We start from the raw sequence: 26,918 nt of genomic DNA on the forward strand, positions 1-26,918 counted from the left end.
AATATGAAGTAATGCCAGTATCCTAATCTCTCTCATTCATGTTCAGTGTATGTTATCTTTTTTCTTTTCTTTAAAGTAAGAGCTCAGAATATTTTGGGAAAAAAAAAAAAGGGATGTTTTGATAAGTCAGGCTTCCTTCAGGGAGAATTCTGTGGCCACAAATTACAGCTGTAATAATGCAGTAAGAAACTTGCTCTAATGCCAAGATCAACCAATGCTCCTAGATCTTTTAAGCACATGCAAAAAAGCACTTTAGAACATTGGCTCCTTGAAGTCTTGAAGTTTTTTTTCAAACTATTTGCAAGCTTTAAATTTTTGATCCTTAAATAGGGCAGTCATCTGCTAAAAGAAAGCTAAGCAGTCCATGAAAAACTTACCACTGATGACACCTACCAAAAGACATTTCTCTTGCCTTACACTGGAAGCAGAGAAGTCACATACCAAACCTTTGTTTGTTGTGTTATTCATCTAGGATTGATTTACTTATTGTATTTAAAGCTTTAAAGATTAACATTTGCACCTGAAATCTTGAAGTTTGTAGAAAGCAGGCAAATGCATGGCTTTTTCTGTGAAATACAATCCTACAAAATAACAGTAAACAAGTTTCTGTGCTTTACTTTGAAGCTTTTCGCCTTCAATAATGTTCCATACGGTACAGTGAAAATAACAGCAACAAAACCACTCTGAAATGAAAGGTGGTTTGAATTTCTCATTCCTCTGGGAGGTAATGCCATTAAAGACATTATTACACGTACTGACATTTACACACAAAAAAAAGCCTAAACCATGCCTAAATATTAATACAGAACAGATCAACTTGAAGGTTTAGTCTTCAAGAACTTAACACAAGATGGGACGTGTATAATTAGTATTATCTGTGCTTAGTCCAGGGCAAGGATCCTCATACTGCTGGCAACATTTCCTAATGCAGCCCAGGGGCCTGATGGCTTTGGCTGAGACACAGAAAAAGACTAAGCTTTTTCAGACTGTATGTAGGAAGGCCATCTACAACTTAAGGAATGACATATTCTACAAGTTTCCAGAGATTTAAGAGCAGACAAACCTGAAGACAGGAAATTGATCAAGGATTATTAAACACCATAAGCTACAATATCACAAGATGTCACTGAGCTGTAAAACTGGAAGCTTGAAGAGATGGATGTTGCATGATGCATCACTGTGTGCTCCCTCTGTCCTTAAAGCATACCTTTCTGACTACTTACAAAGATCCTGGGTTAGATGGGCCTCTGGGGTGATGCAGGGCTTTCCTCAGGCATCTCAAAATGCTACATGAATAGTACAATCCAGTCATTTACCAAGCTTATTAATTAATTTGATTATGAAAGGTAACTATATTAATATAAACAACACTATTAAAGACTAATTACACATTCAGAATTTCTTTCAATTAGGTAGTAGAAGAAGCACCTGAAGAAGTATTCAATGAATTTTTTGTCGTATTCTAATCAGATGAACTCCCAGTGTCAAACTGGCACTTAAAAGTCAAATGTTTCTTGGTGTACAAAGTTTTTGCATGTTTTCACATTCTTTCAGAAAGTGCAAGACACACATGTTGAAGAATCCAGACATAACTACCAGAACAAAGTATTAAAGACACCTCTTCCTTTCCTCAAATTGCCAGTATAATCAGAGGACAGAGATCACAATTTAAAAGAACAATATTTTATTCTCTCCAGAAATTTCCATATTATGCTTAAAACACATTGACTTTTCCAGCTACCCGATACACTGATGAATTTATGAAGTCTTCAAGTTTAAGAATCTTTTACTTTGTCTTAGTTGAGATACAATATAGAACCTTTCTTTTGACAACCAAACTCTCATATAAAGTAAATTTTTTTACATACAAAAAAAACCCCTTACAAAGCCCCCTCCAAAGATTCTGTACTATTCCTACAGAGCACAAATTATGTTCCTAAAAACCCTTTATGCACGTCAGGGTATGTTTCATGAATGGTGGCACTACATAATGGGACTTATGAACCAGCACCAAATGGCCATACATTAATCAACAGACAGCACAAACAATGGATGAAACAATCTTGATGTTCTACGATGGTAAATAATAGTTGCAAATTTGTAGATTAATAATAGTTGCAATTTTGTGGGTTGCAAATGTTATGGACAGTATAACAAAGATGTTCAAACAGCAGTTGCAGAAAATTTTTTTTTAGAACCTCCATTTACATATAGTCTAGTCATCAAATTTAATCTTTTTCCCCTGGAATGCTGTAATTTGAGACATCTGCTCCCTGCGTCGCCTGCTTGCTTCCCATGAAGGATGAAGAGGCTGCTCCAAAGGTGCTTTCTTAGTGTTGCATGTAATTTCCCCCGAAGCTTTTGCAAATGGTTTCTTCTTCTTGAGCTTTGTTTCATTTTTAAGAAAACCTGTGCAAGTACAAAATAAAACATTAACTACATCAAGAACCTTAATAAAAGTATGCAAACTACCTTGGGATTGCAGATATTTTCAAAAATTTCATAATGAGCCATGGAGAATACAGTCATCTGAATATTCACAGCAAGATTTCTTCATCTTGCAGCCTGATAAATTGCCACTCAGTAGGCTGCAGACAGTTAAGATTTATTAATACTGACTACACTCTAAATTTGTGTAGACAAACATTCAGCACAATGTAAACTTTTTTCTTCACAATAAACCAATGACTGTTACACAATGTAACTCAATATGACTGGAATTATATCCTTAGTCCAATGAACTCCAAAATAGTACCACAGAAGATAAACTGAATAAAATATCCCATATTCAGGAGCTAGTGAAGAAATTACATGTGAGATAAGGTCCTAATTACATATAACAATCTGTTACCTTTACCTGTGCACAAGTAATGCTAACTGCTTGACAGACAGAAAAGCACTTGCCAGTGTAAACCTTATGTTATGTATTTCAAATATGAGAAAATAGAAAATAGCAGACAATATCCACAGATTAAAATGAAAGCTGAACAGTTTGACCATTTTAACAACAAGTGTTAAAATATGTGCCACAAACTTGAAAAGAAACAAATACATCCCATCACGAATAGACTGCAGAGGCAACAAAATTTCAAAACGTTTTTTCTCTCCTAATTTTACCAGGTTAAGTAATACATACTTGTTCTTTCCTTTTTGACAGGCTGGTCTTTAGAATTTCTAAAAAACAAAAAGAGAAATTAAGATTTTGAAATAAAATTGTAAGATTACAAACACCTGTGAATAAAGAATCATCATCATCAAAACAGTAATGGAATAACTTCAAACATAACATGCAAGCTTCTTCAATATTGCTCCACCCATGTTAATAAAGAAGTAGAAAGAGAATTATTCAGAAGTGATTGAATTTGCATTTAGATCTAGTTAGGCAACTGTGAATATAAAAAATTGTCAAGAAAGCTTAAGAAGACTAGTGAGTAGTTTCTGTGAAAATGTTCTAAGATTTAACGGGCTGAAATTCTCTTTGTTTAGTAAGTAAATTCTCTTTGTTTACTAGAAATCACAACTAGAAATCACATTTTCATTGCCATGAAGGAGGGAAGGAATGGAGAACATTAACATGGGGAAGAGGTTTACCTTCTGTTCTGAGATTTCTGATTGGTGGTAGACAAAGAACTGCAGAACACTGACTCCAGCTTGCTTGCTTTTGCAAGTGGCTTTCTCTCTTCCATGATCAAATCCTGTGCTGTCCCAGACACTCTGCTCTTCTCTGTTTTCATTACATTTTTCTGAACACTATCCTTTTCTTTTGTTGAAGAAAAATTATTAACTGCTGCTACTTTTTTCTTCTTTTTTACTTTTCCAATGAAGAAATCATCATTGCTGTCACTGTCAGAATCTGATGACTCATTATAAAACCTCTCTTCAGTACTGTCATCAAAGTATTCCTTTTCATTGGGATGCTCTTGATCACTATCATCAATTATTTCTTTTATTTCATTTAATTTGTTCATACTCATATTTTCTTTCCTTTTTTGATAGTCAAGCTTCTTTCCTACTTTGTTTTGAGTAACTGTTTGCATTTTTCCTGCCTGAAATGAAGGTTCCTCTGGAGCATTTGCTCTCTCCATTTCCAGAGTCTTCTGCTCAGATTTGCTCTCACAGAGCTCTTCAACCACTTCATCAGTTTCTACTTTCATGCCTGGTTTTGTTTTGTGTTCACATCTTTGCTGTTTTTGAGGCCGCTTACAAGCTTGGTCATCCAAGTTGTTATTGGAATGTTTTGCTGATTTAGGCTGTTCTTCTGACTGATCCTTCTTCATAGGAGTGGCTTTGTCTGGGTTCTTTCTTGCATCCTTAAAAGCTTTTACAGCAGCTGTACAAGGGGCAGAAAAATATTTTGTTGCAGCTACATATGAATTATTTTTATATAATAAATAATTTTTGCAACTTATATGTGTTGTATTGAGTATATTTTGAATGTCCTTATGAAGTATTTACCAAACACATGGGACAAGAGATACCTTAGAATACAGTATCAACAAAAGTGAAGGAAAAACCCTGAAAATATTATCAATAAATACACTATGAAGTGGGTTAAACCAGAACTTCTCTTTCAAAAATAATCTACAGCTGATAATCATGCTCACTTAGTGTACACTTATACACACATGTACACTTTGTGTGTAAAACTGCAAACTAATACTAATTTGTTAATATATAATTAAATGGGTATTTGATATGCTCTGTTATTAATGAAGTAACTTTGTGACATTACTACTAGGACTTTACTATTTGTAACATTAATTTTAGGTGGAAAATTTCAGTTTCAAGAGAAATCCTAAATAACCAGGAAAGATACCCTAAGGATTCTGAGGACAGTTTTCAGGGAAAATTAAGAAAGTGATTTGTAAAACCTTGTAGATGCCTTTGAAAATCCAGTTGTAATAATCCATTTGAATATCCAGTTGTAATAATCCATTTATGTTCCTACTTAATTTAGAAACACTCCATTACATCTATTTGATTTTTAGAATTTCCATTATAAGCTCTGTTTGTTCGACACCCTATATTAAATAAATGTCATATTGTATGCTATCACATATAAAGCCATATAAATTTCAAGCCATATAAATGGTTTGAAGCTTGTGGCTTGGTTCACTGCAGCTAGTTAGCCCAATTACAGAAGCTTTTAGTTTTTGTGGGTTTTTTACTTTTATTCACGTCAGAGATACGCATGAACAAGGTAACACACCGTAAGCTATACATGAAATAAACAATTCAATAAAATGTTTCATACCTTTAAGCTCAACAAATCTGGGCTTCAAGGTGGGGTGTGTTGCAAGTCTTGCCATGGCTCGCTCAGCTGCAGTACAGTTTGGCTGCACAAGAAAAATTCAAGGGCATGAAGTCAACAGAACAGTCAGCTTACCCAGGTCTGTGTCAGTATGCTACAATGCATACTACTGATGTGATCCTCACCAGGAACTGAGCAAGAGGAAAGCTTATGACACTAACAAGTATTTTATTTTTCATGTATTACCATCATTCTAAACACATTAAAATCTTCCTACCTAAACATTGACAGAAACGTAGCAGATACACAACATGTGATAGTTCTCAGGTACTGAACAAGGATAACACAATTTATGTTCTCTTTAAAGCATAACAGACACTGATTTTACACTTACTATTTTGTACAAGAGCAAAGAAAATGAATGAACTCACTGAATAAAGAACATCATACTGGTAGAAAGCATTCTACTTGAAGGAATGCAACAGCTTACAAGAATTACAGTATTGATCCCATAAAAGTTGGCAAAATGACGTAGCAGATACTGAAAGAATACACATAAATCATTGAAAGGCAAGGTCTAACTTGGCCATAAAGACAAATAATTTTAAATTTGATGTGGTAGAATACTGGAACTCTGCAAAGTGATTCAAAGAAGAAATATTCTTGCTTCAATTAAAAAAAAAAAAAACAGACAAGAAGAAATTGCTTCTATTCTGACTTCCTCTTTTTGATACTGGAAATCACAGGTGACACATTGCAAAAGCTCTCATTTTCAGATTCTTGTCATTACTCTGCTTGAAAAACAAAATGAATGGTATCTAAGACTTTTCCAAAGACAGTTCTATCTTCCTTTGGTTTTTTTTCCCTGTGTGACTGTTTGTTTGTTTCCTTTTTTCTTATTTTCTTTTTTGAAAGGAGGAAAAGTAGGTCCAACAGATTTGTAAAACATACCATTATCAGGAAAATTTCTTAAAAGCTTGCAGTGGAATTCTCTGGGAGATAGTGGAAAACAGATACAAAAGACACACCTTTCTTTTTTCCTCCCAGTGCTATTGCAACGGGTACATATTCAAATAGTTTCTGCGATTTCAGCTTTGTGCTATCACAGCAGAAATATCACAGCAGAAGCCACCAGGACCAACAGAGGATGATATTCATAAAGAACCAGACAAGTGGCTGGTGACCCAACCTGAGCTGGTCTTGGTGCCATCAACTCAACAGAGCATGCTGCCTCTCCTGTCCTAAACAATCGCCACAGCAGATGGAGCCCAAGCCACAGGTGTTATCTGTAGATAACAAGGAGTAGAAGTGGTACTGGCTCTCTCCTGCCATGGAGTTAACATGCCTCATAGTAGACAACACGGTGCTCTGCTTTGAATTTGTGACTGAAACATTTTAGAGTTGGTAACACATCAGTGTTTTAGTTACTGTTGGGCAGTGCTTGTACAGCATCAAGGCTTTCTCTGTTTCTTGGTCTGCCCCTACCATAGGCAAGGAAAACCCCTTGTACAGCTGAGCCAAATGGACCAAAAGGATATTGAGTCCTTTTCAAGTCATGCTTAGCAATAAAAGCTTGGGGTAACAAAAAGGTATGGGGAGATGTTTGTGGTTATGACATTTATCTTCCCAAGTAACCATTATGTGAAGTGAAACCCTATTCTCTGGGATGTGGCTAAACATCTGACTGGTGATGGGAAGTGGTGAATAAATTCCTTCTTCTCCTTTTCTTGCACATACAGCTTTGATTTCCTCCTTGAACTACCCTCATCTTAAGACAGAAGTTTTTCTGCTCTTGGGATGCTCTCCCCATCCCACAGGGGCCGGGTGAGTGAGCAGCTGCTGGGTGCTCAGCTGCTGGCTGGGGTCAAACCACCATGACACACACAATACCCAACACATCAGCAATTCACACGTAAAGCAGCTGATGTGATCCATGTAAGACTGCTCAGTGGTGAATGTTACTTGTTTGCATGTCCATATTCTTCCAGCAGAACCATGTGACTATAAACAGTTATATATCCAGCGCACAGAGAGAGATGGGACAATTCCCACCAGCTGTTAGTGCAAGAGAGTCACTCTCAGTGCTTTGCTCTGAAGGAAACAGAGCAAAAGAAGGCATTACAAATAAACCAGAGTCAGTACCTCTAAATGCAGAAACATTTAATTGGTTTGCCAGCCATAAATCTTCCTCCTCAACCAGTGGAAAGCAAATCCCATTTTGTAATTATTTTGCGATAGTTTTAGAGCTTATAAAATATACTCTGCAGTCAGCCATATTTCAAGTTTGAAGTGTAGAGCATCTGGGAATTCTAGTACTTTCCTTTCCTCTCAAGTATCTGCTACTACAACATTATTTCTTTAGGTCAAGAAAAACTGGAAAAATGTTTTTTCTGAAGATTGTCTCTAGAACTATGAATACAGGCTAGAGTGGACAGGTCAAAAGATGGGTCAATTTCCAAGGGCCACAGGCTGGCTTTTTTCAGGCTAGTTTAGCTCTAAGAACTTGAACTCTGAATTTTGATCCTCATGTGACAGTGCTGCATGCTGCCACCAGATTCTTGGGACAGAAAGCTCGCATTTCTGAAGATCATATGCTATTTTCTTTGGAGATTTTCCTATAGCTGGAAAATCTATTTCTGAACTTAATTAATACACTTTTTCCCTCAGCTACTTCCTGTGGGTTTTGAAAGAATATACCATGACGTTCAGAAAGCAGCAGCAGCAGCTTCTGTGCAACATCTGGTGTCTTTTAATTCAAGTATTTATAGAAAGGCTTTAAGCATGTATAGGCCAATCCATATGGCATAACCACATTTTTTTCTTTAGAGCAAAATACTTCACAAACACTACTCACACTGATAGCCACCAGCTAACAAACACACAATATGATATTCACATTCCCTCAAATTTCTTATTTTTCTGTGTATGGGTTTTTTGGTTTTGCTTTGGTTTGGGATTTTTTTTTGCACAGCCCACACTCAATTTATTTTCCCTCAAGTATTTTCCAGTATATAAAATGCTTTAGAAATATAGACAATACAGAAAAAAAACTTAACAAAAGGAATCTGTCTTTACGATCAAGAACACTTTTACCCATCCTTCCCATCCCTTGGACATTTAATTAGATACTAAAATTGTACACCTTTTTTCTGACATACTTCTGCTACTTCTTGCATTATTTTGTACTACTTATTTTTTATGCAAGAATGTGCTAGTACTTTCTACAGGAATGTTCTTCCTCCTTCAGTGCAACTGAGGCTCTGTAAAGTGAACAAAGCAACAGAGCAGTCTATAGTCACACTCTGTAGTGAGAAATTTTAACTTTCAATTAAATTAAACCCCAGCTGGTTGAGGCTGGGGTAGAGCTTATTTCCTTCACAGTGGCTGGCATGGGGCTGTGTTTTGGATTTGTGCTGGACACAGGGCTGATAACACAGAGATGTTTTGTTACTGCTGAGCAGGGCTTACACAGAGCCAAGGCCTTTTCTGCTGTTTGTGCTGCCACACTGGTGAGGGAGTTGGGAGTTCATGGGAGCTTGGGAGACACAGCTGGGACAGGTGACCCAAACTGACCGAAGGGATTTCCAGACCCTGTGACATCATGCTCAGAACCTGAAGTGGGGGATAAAAGGAGGAACTGGGGGAACATTTGGAGTGATGGTGTTTGTTTTTCCAAGTCACTGTCACGTCCGATAGGGCCCTGCTCTCCTGGAGATGGCTGAACACCTGCCTGGCACAGGAAGCACTGCATTCATTTCTTGTTTTGCTTTCCTATTGTGCACAGCTTTTGCTTTCTCTATTAAACTGCCTTTATCTTAGCCCATGAGTTTTCTAGCTTTTATCCTTCCAATTCTCTCCCTGATCCTGCTGGTGCAGAAGTGAGCGAGCAGCTGTCTGGAATTTGCTGTTGGCTACAGTCAAACCACCTGAGACAGCCTCCTAAAATTCTATCTTGGTAAATAATACATTATTTCTGTAAATAATACTAAAAACATCTATTATCAAACACACGTGTAAGCCCCACATAAGAGAGACAAACTTGGTAAATAGTGGCAATGACTGTGAAGAGAATGGAAGTTACAAACTTGCAAAGATAAAAGCAGATTCCCAATGCAAGTTCTGAGATTCGCTGGAACAGGTCAGAAGTTTGGAGTGGCTCTGAGAGTTGGCACCACGGGGTAAAAAGAAGGAGTAGTGTGATGTATACATCAGGCTGAAGCTGGGTGGGTAGAACTTGTTTCATACAACGCAGGTAATAAAGTGAGAATGAGAAAGTGAGTGTCTCAAGGCAGATGTGATTGCAGGAGCTGAATGGTATGCCTTGCTATTAAGCCTGAGACAGTAGAGCTTCAGGATGAATCAAAGGGCAGAAACCTGTGATCGATCTGAGAACATGAAATGTAGACTTTTGACCATTGTTATATTCTGAACAATCTTTCTGTTCCAGGGTACTTTTGTCTGTACCCTCTCTGCTATAGTTATAGTCAATAATAGGAAAGAGGTCATATTCTGTTCTTCAACTGACTTTTGCACAAAAGAGAACTGCCTCATTACATATCTCATCAGAAACAAGACTGTTATTAGAAGCTTATACTACTATAAGGACAACAACTAGAGTTCCACCTGGGTGAGAGTGCTACCAAACTGGTAATGCTCGGCGGCTCTGCATCTGTCATTAGTCAGTTATTTAAAACAATGACATTCAAATGGAGACAGTAAGAAACCCCACTGGGAAGCAAGCAGTACATGGAAAAAACATTATAGAGAAACCAACCTTGGGGAATGTCATACTAGTTTTTAAACTATCTAGAAGTGCAGTTTAATTTCAAATGTTAACAACACCCTGGATTTAAGATAAAGGAAAGAAAAAAGGGCCAATACTAACTAGAGTAAGCATAAAAAAGGTAACACCCAATTCTGGGCCAAAGATGTCATTGCAACATCCTTTATTAGCAGCTTGGGAGAAGATGTCTCTATTAAAAAACAGCACAAAGCAACCACACTAGAAAACCTGTTAATCCATACATTTTTTACAAAATTCTAACTAGTTACAGCTGTCCTTCAGAACAGCAGATGTGATTAATGTGAAGTCACAGGGTGGCTGAAGGTGCCAATCATGGCTGTCACCCAAGTCTATACCATTACCTCATACTACTTTGGAACAAGACTTGAAATAAGTTACTTTCTAACTGTGAAACTCAGCTAGTTCTCCCTCTTGCTTTATGTCTGTAAGGCATACAGCATGGGGTTTGTGGCCATCAGACATGGTGAAGATTTTGGCATGGGAAGCAACTACTTAATGGTATCACTCATTGCAGCACTGCTGTCTCAGCTCCTGACAGCAAGGGGTTGGTAGTTGACTGTGTTTCACGTTAATGATGACAAATGATGACAAATTATTTACGCACCATCTGCCAAAACCTCTCATTTTTATAATAATCTACTACTTTGATTTCACTCAAGCGTTAAGTATTTTCAATGTAACAGCAAAATGATCATACAGGTGTTATAAAGTAGCAATTATAAAAGCTTAATAGCATGACAGGTCAGAAGTTCTTAAAGAAATAAATTCTTTATGGGTGTCAGGAAATTGTCCAAGTTTCAGCAGAATTTTTTTTTTAATTGGACAATATACAATTTTTAAAATGGGCTGATGAAAAATTTCCATTTGAAGATAAAAATAAAGTCTTAACAGGTATAAAACCTTTGCAAAAACTCATCAAGACAATGTTCTATGATAGGACTACTGAAATAAAACTGAACAATTTCTTACAAAACACCAAGATACACAAGAAAACTTATTTATTTTTCTTTTCAATGCTTGTCACAATTTATATTAATTTACATTGTTTTATTTTATCGTGGTAATTCAACCATGAAAGTATTTGGATATTTACTTTATTTATCTTGAAAGCCATGGTGGGTCAACCTCAGCTGGATGCCAGGTTCCCAGTGAAGCTGTTTTTATCACTCCCCTCCTCAGGAGAACAAGGGAGAGAAAATACAGTGAAAGATTCATGGGTCAAGATAAGGACAGGGAGAGATCTCTAACTAAGTACCACAATGGGCAAAACAGACTCAGCTTGTAACAATAAGGAAGTAATAATTTATTGCCAATCAAATAAGAATAGGGTAATGACATCTAAGAAGTAAACCTTATACACCTTCCCTCCACTCCTCCCTTCTTCCCAGGCTCAATTTCACTTGCCATTTTCTCTACCTCCTCCACCCCAGTGGCACAGAGAGGGAGACAGGGAATGGGGGGCCTTGGGGCAGTTCACACATTGTCTCTGCTGTCGCCTCCTCAGCTCCAGTGCCTGAAGCTCCTCCTTCCCTTCTTTTTCCCACATATTCTCACTCCTCTCTTCCCGGGTTGCAATTGCTCCTGTGCATTCCCCCCATTCCTTTTTAACTCTGTTATTCCAGAGGTGCTGCCACCATTGTGGAAGGGCTCAGCCTTGGTCAGTGGTGAGTCCATCCTGGATCTGGATGGCATTGGCTCCATTAGACACAGGGCAAGCTTCTGGCCCCTTCTCACAGAATACACCCCTACAGCCAACCCATTTACCAAAATCTTGCCATGCAAACCCCACACAAAACATTATGAAGAACACGGGGGTACCTGACAATACGCAGTCTTTTTGCTCATATGTAAAACTGCACACAGTAGAAGGCAGAAGTCTGGAAAATCTATCTGAGCTTGGGCTGCTAGCTGCAGCACTGACTCAACTCATCAGTGCCTACCACAGACTCTTGAATCCAGCACCAGGGAACAGCATGAGATTCTTCTAAATACTATCAAGGTACTTACACTGCTGTAATTTATTTGAATGTCTGGACCAAAGCTACCCTTTCCCAAGAGATTTGTCCACTTCGATTCACATTCCTTTCCACATTGTCTTGTCTTGTTCTTTGGCTTGTCTTTTATCAAAAATAAGTCTGATGTATAAACATGTTTCTACCATTCCTCCTCTTCTTTTATAATAGAAGTTCCAAATAAGTCATCAATTCAAACAAAAATAAGATTATTTGCTGTTCTTTACTACATGCATGATAAAAAGTACCTACTATCTAAGCACTTTAAGACGTTCACAACAGGCTCTTTAAAAAGTGTAGCACTCTGCAAATGTTAGATGACCATATTCAATATGAGTATAAAAAAGTCAATAGAGTTGCTTTGGACAAATCTGTCACACTTAATTTAGTCAGAAAAAGAAGTGTGAAGTAAATACTTATTTTTCAGATTCTGAAATGGTCAAAGAAAAGTGGAGTCTTTCATCCCAAACTATCAGAGTGATGTACAGCAGAGCTTGGCATAAACCTCAGACCTGCCCAATTACAAATTATGTACTTAATCTTCTATACTTCTTTCCTTTTTCTCTTTATGCAAAAAAACAACTCCTATGATTCTTTCAATAAAGTAAAGTCAGAAGTAGGCATGGATTCTCCATTATTTCATTATGGAAAACAGGGTCAACTCTAGGTGTAAGTGGAAACTGCTTCTAACTCATCTTCATTTTTTCCAAGACTAGTAAGACTATGTGTCTATAATCATCTCAATTTGGCATCCCACACAAACAATGCGCACATTAAAAAAACAAACAAACAACTTCTGAATATTATGAAAGACGACATAAAGTGAGCTCTGTGACAACTCCTCCCCGAATTGTGATGGTCTAATTCAGATGAACACTGAAACCACTGCTGGCCTTTACGAAAACCTCAGAGAATGCTGAACATTATTTTATGCTATAGAAAACTGTGGAAAAATTCCAAGCAGAAAACAGATGTGAAGGGAGTGCTCCCTAAGCCAGAGCCTAAAAAAATTAAATAATTTCAATTGTATATCCAGGATAAAATACACACAGTTCTAACTATACAAACATAAAATCAAACACATAAAGTATAGCAATATGAAGTCTACATGTTTTGTTTTTTTTTTTTTTTTTTTAATATATAGCCTTCTATAAAATATATGCCTTTCATATTTTTGGACATTTGAACTGTTTGGGCATAGTATTGCTATAAAATATATGCACTGTGCCAAACTGCATAAAAAATTCTCGGGGAGAGCATAGATGGCACTAAAAAAAACCCATCCAAACCCCACATAAGAAACCCAAGCAAACATTCCATCCTAAAAAGGTAAGACACAATCATATTAATATATTAAACTGTAAAGCAAAACAAGATGAAACAGAAGCCCTGAAAGAAAAGATGTACTTCAGGGGGAATAGAAACAAAATCTTGGATAACAAGCAGTAGCTGTGAGAAAGAGAAAGTTCTTTGCCACAAAATTCACACAGTCTTAAGAGAAGAAAATGAAATTTGGAGAAAACATGATAAACAAATTAGTTGGACACCAACTATATATCAGATCTGAAATAATAACTGACTTTTACAAAAAAGTAAAGTTGACATCATTTCTTTTAACTGGCCATCTTGAATGAGGGTCTGAAATATTAAAACAGGCAGTTTTAATTAAAACAGTCCAAATAGTGAGTTAAGCTAGGTAAGATAAAATTAATCATGAAAGAAAATTAAAAAAAAATAATATTAAAAATTTATTATTTATACTTATTTGTTATAGAAAAGAGAGCAAATAGACAAAGGAGACCAACAACATTCAGGCAGTGCTGTAAAAAATCTGTAAACAGAATTCTCTGACTTCACTTTAACCTGAATGCATCTGAACTCCCATGAGTCAGCTGTGCATCACAGGCTTGTCCAAAGACTGAGTGGAGCTCATGGTAGCAACTAAATTGTTGATACAGGGATGGGCTCTGTATTATTAAAACTATTATAATGAACCAAAAAGTCCAAAATATTCTGTCTTGGATGAACCAAAGGAGCTTCAGAACTGAGAAATTCACAACTATCTCTGTGACATGGATATGCTGACAACACTCTGTACCAAAATAACAGGGATGTAATCTTGCAATATCCTTACAATATTTCACTTTAAAACAGATGCACAAACCTCAAACTATAACTATTCAGATGCAGGCTTATACTGCACTGTAAGTGTAAACACATATGAACTTAAGTTTATAGCAGAGAAAGTAGACGTAGTTGAGCTCTTCAAATTTAAAACAGATGTAATGCTTTAAAACTGGCTAACATTTCAAAAACAAGTGCCACTTTAATAATGTATATTTCAGATAATTTATAACATAAAGGAAAAAAAATATCCCTGTGGACACGTCTTGCTCAGACCTTTACCTCTGCAAGCATTACTAGCAGGGAACACACCTATATATAACTAAAGTATTGTCAAGCTAATGTCTTCAGATAAAACTCTCAGGAGAGATGTACTTCTGTTCAAAGTCCTTCCTGTTGAAGGAACTAAGAGAGAGCGAATTGGAAGCACAGATGATTTAAAAGACTTCACAAGCACTGCTCACACTAACCAGGGTTAGGCCATGTTATAATAGGCTACTCAAGACAGCATTTCTTGGCATACCACATTGCAATTTGTGTGCATGATTGAAAACAGATTTTTTAAAATATATATATATATATATATGTCTTTTAGACTTTTTCTGAAAAAGAAAATGGAAATTCAAGTTCAGTTCACTGAAAAACTATTAAAACATCAGAGATAAACATGCCATTTCTCTGGCACCAAAATGTAGATTTTTCATTGTGAAGTCTATTGACTTAATGCATTCGAGACCAGCTCCAAAGATAAACACACATCAGATACACGTTATCCCTGGTATCACTTGAGCACATCAGCAAGGAATGGATGTAAAATGGATGGCAATCCTGGGTGTTCACATTTTATAGCTGGTATTTGACCATATGGCACACAGAACGGTTATTATGCTTAGAGGCTCTCTGGCACCTTCTAAGCTATTACATTATTATTACTTAACTCTGGCATGTTGTTTCCCTAGTGCAACCACTGAACCACTCCAATAATTTGGCAGTTATTTGAATTCCAAATCCAAGAAAAACCAGATCACCACCAGTAGAAATTTAATGTTGTTATATTTCCATTAAGTCACTAGTTACCTCCAGTTTCCAATACTTTGTCTTACTTACCAATATTGCTAGCGAGGTGCAATGTGCTGTAAACTTATGCTGTCATTTTACCAAGCTAAAACTTTTTCACATGGATGGTCTTAGCAGCTATGTTAATTGGAATCCAATACATGAGGATTTTTTTTAAACAGAATTCCAATAATTCAGGAATACCATCTACAGTTTCAGGCAACGGTGGCTCTAGCACTTCCTAGTTTTCCAGGGTTAACAGCAGATTGATGGGCTTCCTAATGAGCTGAAAGAGCCTGCTTAATTCCGTAACATTTGTCTTACTTTTTTGATTTTTCTAAGAATCAATTTCTTGGTACTTAGTTAGGCATTTTAAAAACTTACCTGGAGAGCAGAGATGGGAACAAATCAGAAAAATGTACTTTATTTTTACATTATATACATAATGAAAAACTGATAGAGTTTTATTTGTAAAAATAAAAGTAGCATAAGGCACCAGCAGCTGGTTTTCATTTTCAAAAATGTCAGATTTTTTTTTTTTGATTTTGCAATGCAATTCTGAGTCACACAACAAAGCAAATATACAGAAAGAGTTTTTCCAGTTAATAATGCACAAGGAACAGTTAGTCTTTAACATAAGTAATCACACATGCTTATATAACATTAAAGACATCTTAACACTTAAAATTCTCTAAGCAAGTAACCAAAATAATGTTTAAACTCATGTAAATTCTACCTTATGTGGTCTCCTTGCACTTTTCTTCTAGAGAGGAGTGCATTCACTTGGCACACTATCATAGAGTCCCAACTCTCTTGTGCTTCTCAAAGCAAGACCAAGACAAAATAAACTATGGCCATTTTCCCCTCCAGGGTTCACTGATTTCTCACATTCACAAAACCAGAAAAAAGCCTTCCTGCTGGAAGTTAAATCTCTTAAAACAAGCTACAGGAAACTTGGTTGAAATTGCTCAATGAGTATCTATTCCCAGAGGATTTTGAGATAGATGGCGAGACAGAGGAAGTATTTTCCCTTGTCATTTGGTTGCACCAATCCATCTCCCTGCCCCTTCATGTGGATCAACTCTACAAACCGATTACTTTCCCTATAGATACATAAAATATACAATGTAAAGATTGTCTCTTTAGTATTCAAAAGAATTAAGCATAACTGAAAACACCCGCTCTTATTATCTGTCCTAAAGATGTAGCTTCTCTAGTCTCATTGAACATTTTCTGTTCACCATTACCATTCTCACTGGGGCCTGTAGTACACAACTGGTATCAAACTTTTGTCACAGCTGGAACTTCCACTCAAAACACTTCTGAGTGCTTTTTTTTTCTGGTAATACCTTTGAGCTGTGAAACTACTGTGTTTCACAGAAAAGTACCACTCTCATGCATGTACATCACACCTCATTATCCCTGTAAAGATGGTAAATTGCATTAAGTATCTTGAAGATGTGGTGGAAGAGGGCATCTATATTATGTGATGATGATACATGACAGGAATTTTAGTTCCCTGCCATTATTGTTTTCAGTGCAAGGATTAACACTGAAGCATTCACAATTTACACTCTTTCCCTGTACCTTAGTATTGGAGGTGTCAATCAACTGACACTGTAGTCAGTCTGATTTACCTTCATTACTGGTTGGATCAAGCTGTTCTGTCCTTGGCCTGTAAGAGACATCCCCAAAAGTAGCCACATGTTCCCTGTGTGTCACATCACTGTAAGTTTGATGTTCCTCCATACATATAATCTTCCCTGTGCTTTCAAATATTCCCTTATGTCTTTTAAAATTTTTAGTGCTGACAACCCAGTGCAATAATGATTATGCCGCAGGTCATCTTTCATGTCAGCTGTTCCTGGCCCCAAACATACTACAAATACCTAAGTGTCTCATTTTTATACCATAAACCTGTCTAGGCACTGATATTCCGCCTCACAGGCATTGTATGCAAGTCTGGGAAATATTTTAGAGAAGGAGATTGTGGCCATCAGTAACTTGGCCTTCCTTTATTTAAAAATAAAACAAAAACCCAAACCCAAAACCCACCAAAACAACAAAAACCAAACCAAACAGTTACCAAATCAACCACAATACTCTGAGAACCTCTTTTTATGCCACTTTTCCTGTATTTTCTTCAAGGCAAGTACAGAAACAAGACTACTTCTAATATTCTCCTCTACTGTTCTTGCGACAGCTCATATCCAGATAGATACTGGTCACACATCACTCAAATACTCATTTAAAATAGGAATGAAAGTTGTGAGTTGCTTGTCTTTTGTGAGTGCTGTAACATGAAACTTTCTGTGACTGAAGAAGTACAGCCATGCATATGTGCAGCATCATGCAACACAACACCACTGCCACAGGCATATCTGACTGTAGCAACACTGTTCTTCCCACCCTGCTTTTCATCTATTATACCCTCACAAGCATATTCATTTTGTTTGAATTACCTGGGGATCCAAGCCAAGTCTCAATCACAAAAATGTAACCAACTTCCTCTGAGCTTTACAAACTATGATATGCTTGCCCACATTCTGGTCTGGCACATCAAGTAAGTAAAATGAGCACATTCAAATCAAAGGCAATCACACCACTTCTGAGTCTAGGGACAAGACTACTTCAGCAAACTTGACCTGTTCAACCAGGCAACCAAATTAAGAAATACAGCCTCACAGGGATGCAAATGAGTGGTAGAAAGATTCTTGGACTAGCAATTTAAAATCTGAAAGGAGACAGCCCTTTTGTGTCAGAGATAAACAATATCTCTGTGAAACACTGCCAACTTATTTCGACACTGAACTTTAAAGGAAGACTCCTTCCAGAATGAACAAAATCAAAGCTATTTGCAATCAATGCTCATTGCAATTGCTACTCTGATGTTGAGGACAATGCTAGCTCTGGTCTAGCCTAGCTCCTTGCTCTTAAAGAGTGGCACTACAGTGGAGTGTGTATGGCAGCCTAGTTTGGATGTGAAGGAGCAACTGGAGAAGATGGATAAGGTGGGGGTGATATGGACAGAACCCAGCACAATTCTGTACTCTCCCTCTGGAAGCCTGGGGAGGGATTGATACTGGCCAGGCTAGGAGACATACGGACAATTACAAAGCAAAGTAGGTGGGAAGAAGACTGGAGACAGATTTGTCAAAAACTGGCAGACTTCACTTATACTGACATAAAATTTCAGTTGCAGCCACAGTAATGGATTCCAGGCTCTAAAATACAGCCTGGTACACATAAAGGCCATTTGGAAGATGAGGAACTTTCAGGAAAAGAAAATAAAGGACAATCAGTTACACAGAGAAAGTATTTACACCTGAATGTGATATTCATCAATGAATGCAAAATTCTTCACTTCATCAGTGGTCTTCAGAAGATCACAAACATTCCTGTTTAAGACTAACATCTGGTGTCTGACATGGAAAATTCTCAGGAAACTGTGGCTTCATACATTTAGTGTAACTCCAATGAAACTGAGTAAAAATACTCAGGACAAAAAGAATCAAACTCTGTAACAGTGATGCCCAGCATAAAGACAATTATCTTAGTCTGTGATGTAGGAAATCGTAACATTAAATGAATGCAACATATTTCCAAAAAATGTAACATGTTGACAGATGCATCTATTACAGACAGAAAAGTCTATCGGGTGTGTAATATGCAAATTAGTATCTCTTGTTTCATAATGAAATAAGATGGGAAGGTAACATTTTAACATGTAGGAAAAGAAATTGACTATTATTATTTTACTATTTTCAGCATAAACACTTTGTTGGAGAATAGAAACAACCATGTACTTAGTAAGGCAATACATTCCTTCTGGAGCAAAAGGAAATAAGATAATAACATTTCCAATACTTAAGACTTATAGGGAAGGGGGGATTGAGTCAGATGGAGATTATCTATGAAATCCAGGCAGGCTATTAAATTATCAGTGTGTAACAACGAAAATTTAGATAAAAAGGAGAACCAAGTTATTCATGGGTTCCCCAAACCCATTTGCCCCCACACAGCCAAAATCAAACCACAAAACTGCAATGTATTAATGATAAGCATATTATACAATGCTAATGGACTGTCACATCAGTATTACAAAGGAAATTGATTCATACAGTAGTCTTGTCCCTATGGTTTATGTACTGCAAACAAAATATTTCCATAAGCAATGTTAAAAATTCCACGTACATAAGAATTTACTACTAAAGGCACTAACAACAGAAACAGAAGTTTTACATCAATAATAACATCTAGACTAATTAGTATGTTTGTGTCATGAGTAGAACTCTTCAGGAGGGCGGGGGGGAGGAGAAGGGAGGTTGTGGAAAAATCCTCCGAACACTAAACGAAAGACAGCGACTATTCTGTGTCTGACCCAAAGCCTTTGAAGCTAGCAGGAAGTCTCCAATTAAAATGCAGCAGACCCTTTTTAGGGGCCCTTTTTATGATTTAGTACATTTCCTCAGATTAAATCTACAGTACATGCAGAGGGGTTTGTTTAGATATTTTCAACTAGGAAGTACATTTTTAAAATAAATTAAGGCAAAGATCACAAACATACATTTAGGATTATCAGATGAGAGACAAACCTTTCTATTTTCCAAAATTAAGAAGTACAGATATGACTGTTCCTCTGTACATGTAGATATGTTTAATCAAAAATTCTACCTGATTCAGAACTTAGATCTTTCTTATCCTGCCACAAAGTTCAAAAGTACAAGGGTATTAATTTTGAAATTTCCTTAATAAATAAGTGTATTTAGTAGAACAATATCTTGTGTATTCCTTCAGCAAGAATGATGGCTTGTATCCATCTAGTGAGTTATTCTGGGACACCTGGTGCTCCAATTAATTACCCACTGTTAATTAAAGCCTCAAAGCTAGCAGCCTTTCATAAACTGCTTTTCACATACTGTTGGTGTCAAAAACATTTTCAATGTAAATCTAAAAAGAAGAACAAAAACTAGTATTGTGACTACTCCACCCTTGCTCACTCTTTGTTTACTAATGACAGAGAGGCTGTGAATTGATAGACTAATCTCAGGCCATCACCTGCATAATTTAAAAAGGACATGAATCTGACAAATGCTATTTTGATAATGTGCTTGAAACACTCTTTTGAAAGAAATACAATTAATACATATTTAGCCCTATAACTTTGTCATTCTTCTTCCTGTCTGTCCTGGGCAGAAACACCTTTCTAACCTCTTTCTCATGTCCATGTTGCCCAAGGACTTCCTTAGCCTACACCAGAGACTGAGTGAATTCAAGGAGAAGTTTGGGAGGTGAAACAGAAATGGTCTTCTCACATATGAATAAGTCAAAGTCTTGTTTGATAAATCACAGAAAACCCTTTCGTACTACTGTTAGTACTTTGGTTGGCTCCCTCATCCCAAGTTCATTTAAGCCATATAGGTAAAGTGCCAGAGATACCAAATGTACTCAACCCCAGAACTTCTAAGTGTACTATATCTTTAGGCATCTGTTAAAAATATCTGCACCAGAAGCCACACAGCACTAATGTCAACCCTCCAAAATCATGTTAAGCCGAGTTGTCCTCATCAGGCAGCTTAGATTTTAAATGACCAAACTCACACTGCGTACCCAGTTGCTCAGTTAAATCCTGGCATGTCTCCCTATGGCTTTTCATGAGCTGCTTGAGATCCTATTTCTAAAGTCTCTGAATTCCTTTTAAATTCCAAACAAGACAAAGTTGGTTCCTGTACATGAAGCAATCCAAAACAAGCTTGCCAGAACTTAAATTAGGGGGGAAAAAAAGCTACTAATGACTTACATTTCTGGCCTACAAATTTTTTTAAACGTATTTAGAAACTGGGGCAAGCTTTTCAGTAATCTTGAGATGTGGCCCCAAAAAAGCTCTGAGGATAATAATACACTCAGTATTTGCTGTGCAGAATCCTCTTTGCAGACAAGCATCTGCATGATTCAAACACAACAGGCCTTGTGCAATGCGTGGAAACACAAGACTTAATAGGAAAAGGTGGCATTCTTCTCAACGACCACAGATTAAAGATCAGTGTAAAAGAAGGGAATATTATGCTCCTACCATTATGTGAATATAGCATCTGGAGGCAAAAAATATAGGTGGTATTTATGATCTGTGAATGCTTGTTCTACAAGTCAGAAGCACGTGTTCAATCCAATCTCTGATCATAATGTATACTGGTACTCTATTCTACACTCAATGTAAAATACAATAGTTCATTTCTGTTTCAACACTGCTCCCCAAATCAGACTGCTGCTGTATTTTGAAACACATAGAGTTTATTCTTTAGAAAAAATAGTAAGTATTTTGACTTAAGGCAAGATGACATATTACTGCTTGTAAGCACAGTTCCATTATGCTGGAATTCTCTCATTCTCAAGTGTTTAAAACACATTTCTTCCTTATGTGCTATACACCAAAGTATGGAAGAAAAGCTAAATGAGATGCTACAGTAAGTTAGTCAACATCTGTTAGCAAAAGCAACAAAACCAACCCCTAGTTATGATGAAGGTGTTTGCAGGTGTTTCCTCTTTTCTTAAGGAAACAGCCCAGATTATAAACATAATTTTGTAATAAAAACATTAATTCATATTAACTTATTTATCCTGCCTATCTTCACCTACCTGAACTACCCTAAATCTCCGTTAGCAACAAGTTGAAGATAACAGTTAAGACTTTGCCAGTGCTTAGTTCAGTTTTCGGCTTGTAATGAAGAGCATTATTAGGGTTAGCTTCCAATTTATAACTTCAGATTCCTGGAGCAAAACACTGATGAATCAAGCTTCCCATACACTGCAGGAATATAGCTGTGTGCAACAGTTCAAAATGCCATCACAGCTGCAAATATGAGTTTAAAATATGAGCTCTATGACATGTTTTTCTAATTTTACTTATGTCCGTCAAATATATTTGTGACAGACAATGCACAACTTGGTACAAAAAGTGTACGAGGACTCAGAGAAAATCTACAAAATACAGGATCTGTTCTTCAACAGCTATAAATAGAACCAACAATATAAAGCCTAGTCAAAGTTGCATGGTAACTTTGGTAAAGTTGCATGGTAAATTTATTACAGTTTTTACAGACACAAGAGTTAGCAGTTTTCATTGGTTTTACCTCTCCTTGGCAGGTAAGAAGAGTTTTATTTCTATTTTTAGAGTGGCAGTCTAATGTTTTGGTTGAAACTATACTTGCATATGGGGATACCAGAGATTAGTTCAGGTTTGAGGATTAGAAGCATTTATGGGAATTATATGGAGGGCTATGAGAAGGTGTTCTCGTGTGGAGGAGTTTTGGATTGACGTGATGTGGGATGGGAGAGTGCCTCGTTGTGTATTGTAAAAATCTAATTTTCGTATTATTGTATTGTAAAAATCCAACTTTTACAATAGGATTTATAACCTGTCGGTAACAATGGTGCTAGGTGCAGCAATATTGAGATTGATTAAAAATATTTCAGCAGACATACATAAAGAATTGTTTACCAGCTGCTTCTTGTAATGCTTTCAAAAAAAGTCTTGTGTCATGGGGCTGGTGACTCTTGCCAACACCCCCTGCAACTCAATAAATCTGATCTGCTTATTATCAATACAGCCATATTGAAATCTAAATCACAGGAACTCCCAGTAAATTGCCACCTGCTAAACAAATTAGCACAATTTCACTGTACTTGACTGAAATATATGCAAACTCTTTTTAAACAGAAAAGTATGCTTAACTTAATTCTGAAAAAGTTTGGGGAACAGCAATGGAACATAAAAACTCGGTGAGCAGAAGCAATTAAAAAAGTATCTTGACTACATGACCACTATGTAAAACTAATATTCAGCATTCCACAGTGAATTAAAAGCAGATTGCCTTTTGTCAATGAAAACAAACCTATTCTGAAAATGAAAACAGCCACAGGATGTTTTCCTTCAAATATTTTGAAACTCAAGTTAATGAAAAGGTAAACAATGTGGTCTGTATTTCATGAGACTACAGAATATTGCTAAGGACAGAAGATCAAATTTTTTATTATATGTTTAAGGACTAACTGTGGAAAAATAAGAAATAAAATACCGGAGAATTAACTTCTGTTTAAGCACAGAAGGGATGCCTTCTTTCGCTGGGGATATGTTATGGTCAACCAAAAGCAACCAGTGAAGTTATGATATACATTGTACATATTCTTCTACTGAAAGGAGGTTAAAACCCTCTACAGATTATAAAAAGGATCAGCATCTATTCATCAGTTTGATTTGAAATATAAGTTCTGTCCACTAAAAACTGTGAAATTAACAGAGTTCCATTCCCTAGAAAAACTGGGCCACCAGCAGAAAGTAACAGAAAAACAACAGATCAAAACCCCGAAAAAACTCCATGCATATATATTTTCAAGAATTAAAGCTAAATTAAAGCCTATTTTAAGACTTTAAGTAAATATGAGAAACAGTCCATCAGTCATGACTGGTATATAAATAAATAAGGAATATATAAAAATATATAGAATATATAAAAATTTATAGAAAATAAGATTAATTAATTTCCTTCAGCATTCTTTCAATAAAATTGCCACCTTAGAAAATAAAATTCCAAATCCAACTGTGAACCTACAAACTCCTTTACTAAATAGCATCAATAATTTCATTTTGGTCCTCCTTCACTTTATGAAATCAGCATAAACCCGGTGAATTTGAATTCTTGGCAGAAGAATCTCCTACAGTTAAATGACAAAATGTCACTGAATTTAGCATCCCTCTTCAAGAATAAAATCCCTCTCCCATGTGTCCTCACACACTCAAAATCTTTGTGTCTGCCCCAATTCTAATATCACAGCAAGCAGTTTCTGACTGCCTCATCTTCATACTGGAAAATCCTGGTCAAATAAATTTAAAAGAAGAATGCTTTTTAGCTTCATGCCAGTGTATCTGTGACCTTTTCCTTACTCTCTTCTATCATTAAGAGAAGGAAAAACAGTTAGGATGCTTCTACCCAAACACTTCTCCAGAAATACCGAATTCCTGTGATATTTTCCTATTAACTTGATTTTGCTGACATAAAACATTGAAAAATTTGCTGCACACTATGCTAATAACTGAACTACATCACACGACTGTAATATGCAACAGCAGAGTTAAATTACAAACTAATGATGCCATTACAGGAGTAAATGACCCAATTCAACATTAAAACTTACCCTGTGTACAATAAACATTTCAAGTGTCAGTGACCACCCATAGGAATTAAGGATAAAGTGAAAAAACCCATAAAACTTCATGCACTGACACTTTTAAACTCAGAATTGCGTTCTTGCATCAAAAATGTAACATGCTCTTTGAAAGAGGACTGCTCTCGGCCTCAGCTGCTTATTTCAATGAGTGTCTTGCACTTCTGTGTCTTAATTTAATCTCTTATGAGATCTCTAGTTAGGCTGTTAATATTTGATACTGTACCATCAGCAGGCTTCAAGAGAAACATTACACGGAAACAAATGAGCTACAGGGGTGTTAGAATTCCACCTTTGTTTCAAGTTAATGTTTGTCCTGTTTTGTTTTCACATGGAAACTTCTCTATGCATTTAGGAGTACTTAAAAGTGCCTTTTCCCAACTGTTGCTGAAAGCTTACTTAGATTATTTATATTAATTGAAAATTAATTTATACTAAATGAATTTATACTATAACATGTATATATACTATATAAACAAAACAAATCTATTTATAAAGACTAAGAAAACACCACTATGCTTCCTGGCGTTCTGTTCTAATTACTATGGACTAGCCCACCAGATTAATGACAATTCATACTAGACGGCTATTCATTTTTCTGTAGATATGTCCCAAAGGATAAACTTCCTCAGAAAAGGAAGATCTACAATGAAGATACAACACAACAAACAGAACACACTGTGTCAAATCCATGTACTGGCACCCACACATGCACCTTTTCACACTGAGAGAAGCAGGGGAAGAAAAACAAAAACCAGCAAGTCTTACCTTTTTGCAGACACTTTCAAAATTAACTTCTGTCCTAAGAGCTAGTCTGGTAACTTCATCTGGTTTTATTTCCTGTAGATGAAAGATAAGTTTATTCTTCTTATGATCAGACTATATGAAGTCTAAGGTTCACCTTCCTTATAAACATTCTAATCATGGCACCTCCCTAATCTCTTAAAGGAAGAAAACCAGTTCATTATGTGGAGAATTTTTTGGTGTGTAAGTAAACACTACATTTATCCTGACTGACCTTTTCAAAACACTACCTTATGCCTAACCTGACTATATATACTAGTGCTGAAGGCAAGAGGGATTTTTCAACAGCAATGTATGTAGGATGGGTGGTTTTATTCACAGAAATATTGCCCATATTGTTGTACTACAAATAAACTTTGGAAGGCCTTAAATTCCCAACTTATCTTCTGATGAAGTTACATCTTATCAATGTACATGAATATATAAGTTAAAGACAATGAAAATGAAGCTGAGATAAAAAAAATACTATTATTTTTCTAAAGAGACTGACTGAGCATGCAGTTTGCATTCCTGGACATAAGCATTTGCATTGACAGCTGAAATAGAGGAATGAAAACCCTGGACAAGTGGATTTTGTTAAAAGCTGAATATTTTACCAAATATGCCCCCATGACAGATTTCTTGCTATTTTAAGACACATGCTTTATGTAGGTTGTATTACAAAATGCTCTATTAACCTCATCAAATGAATTAATTGAACATTATTTTCCTCCTACAGCAGTGCAACAAAAAGACATGTTACATACCCGTTGTATCTCAGATAGTCATTTTAAAAGCAGTTTAACTATTCTTATACCGGACTCAACATCCACCCATTTCAAAAAGTTAAAATTCTCTACAAAGTAATTTAGTTCTTCTGATAGCTTTCATGTTAAAAAATACACTGTATTTTTTAATTTCTTTCTTTCCCTGCTTAAGCATTCTTGAAAGCTATTCCAATACCTTCATTTTAACTCCACTGTTAAGTTCCATATTCTATCCCTTTTCTGTTGTAAATCTGGAGCAGCCTGTACACTTCCTTACACACGATTTCAGGAAAAACCAAGTACCTTACCTTCTTATGAAAGGTCATACCTTGCATCTCAAAACCTTATGTTTTTCTTCTATCTGTATAGATAAGATACTTTACAGACACTTGCAATTTATCTATTTAATTATCATGAATTGTGTATACTTAAAACTGTAAGCAATTACATACTAACGGGAAAAAAGCAATAGAACTCAGTTAAACTAACAACAACAACAAAACCTCTTTTTGTGACTGTCAGAAGAGTTTCCTGACAATGAGATCTAGAACTCTGCAAAATCATCTCCCAAAGGTACTAGTAGAAGCCCAATCACTAAGAGGACAGGATCTACACTGCAAAAACAGTGGTGGATGTAGGAAACAATCTTCTACTGGCAGATGAACAGTTGGATGACCTAATAGAGATGGAAAAGACCTATGATTCAGTTTTCCATGACTTTCCAAAGTGTTTCACAGATGGTGAAAGTAGGACGCGTTGGTTAAATGACATGCTTACTGCCACATAGGAGGTTAGGAGTTTCAAATGAAGCTCTGTAACTCAATATTATCCATTAAATTAAGCTGTTGGTTTATAAAATAAGAACAAAAACACACAAAAAAGATAATTCCTATGATCTT

At 36.3% G+C, this 26,918-nt stretch overlaps 1 protein-coding gene across 1 annotated transcript in view; it reads right to left on the reverse strand.

The window, feature by feature from the left end:
- Positions 1-1,664: 1,664 nt before the first annotated feature.
- SRFBP1 (serum response factor binding protein 1) overlaps positions 1,665-26,918 on the reverse strand; it is a 67,624-nt gene continuing 42,370 nt past the window's right edge. The window contains exons 4-8 of the mRNA XM_054284772.1: positions 25,238-25,309; positions 5,255-5,336; positions 3,592-4,330; positions 3,137-3,174; positions 1,665-2,409 (exon numbers count right to left, since the gene is read on the reverse strand). Of these exons, the coding sequence (XP_054140747.1) occupies positions 2,216-2,409; positions 3,137-3,174; positions 3,592-4,330; positions 5,255-5,336; positions 25,238-25,309 (1,125 nt within the window). The 3' untranslated portion in view covers positions 1,665-2,215. The remainder of the gene's footprint in view (positions 2,410-3,136; positions 3,175-3,591; positions 4,331-5,254; positions 5,337-25,237; positions 25,310-26,918) is intronic.

The sequence above is a fragment of the Melozone crissalis genome, unplaced genomic scaffold (genome assembly GCF_028551555.1).
Source record: "Melozone crissalis strain CALT ecotype California unplaced genomic scaffold, PUWL_Pcris_2 ptg000005l_1, whole genome shotgun sequence".
NCBI lineage: Eukaryota > Metazoa > Chordata > Aves > Passeriformes > Passerellidae > Melozone > Melozone crissalis.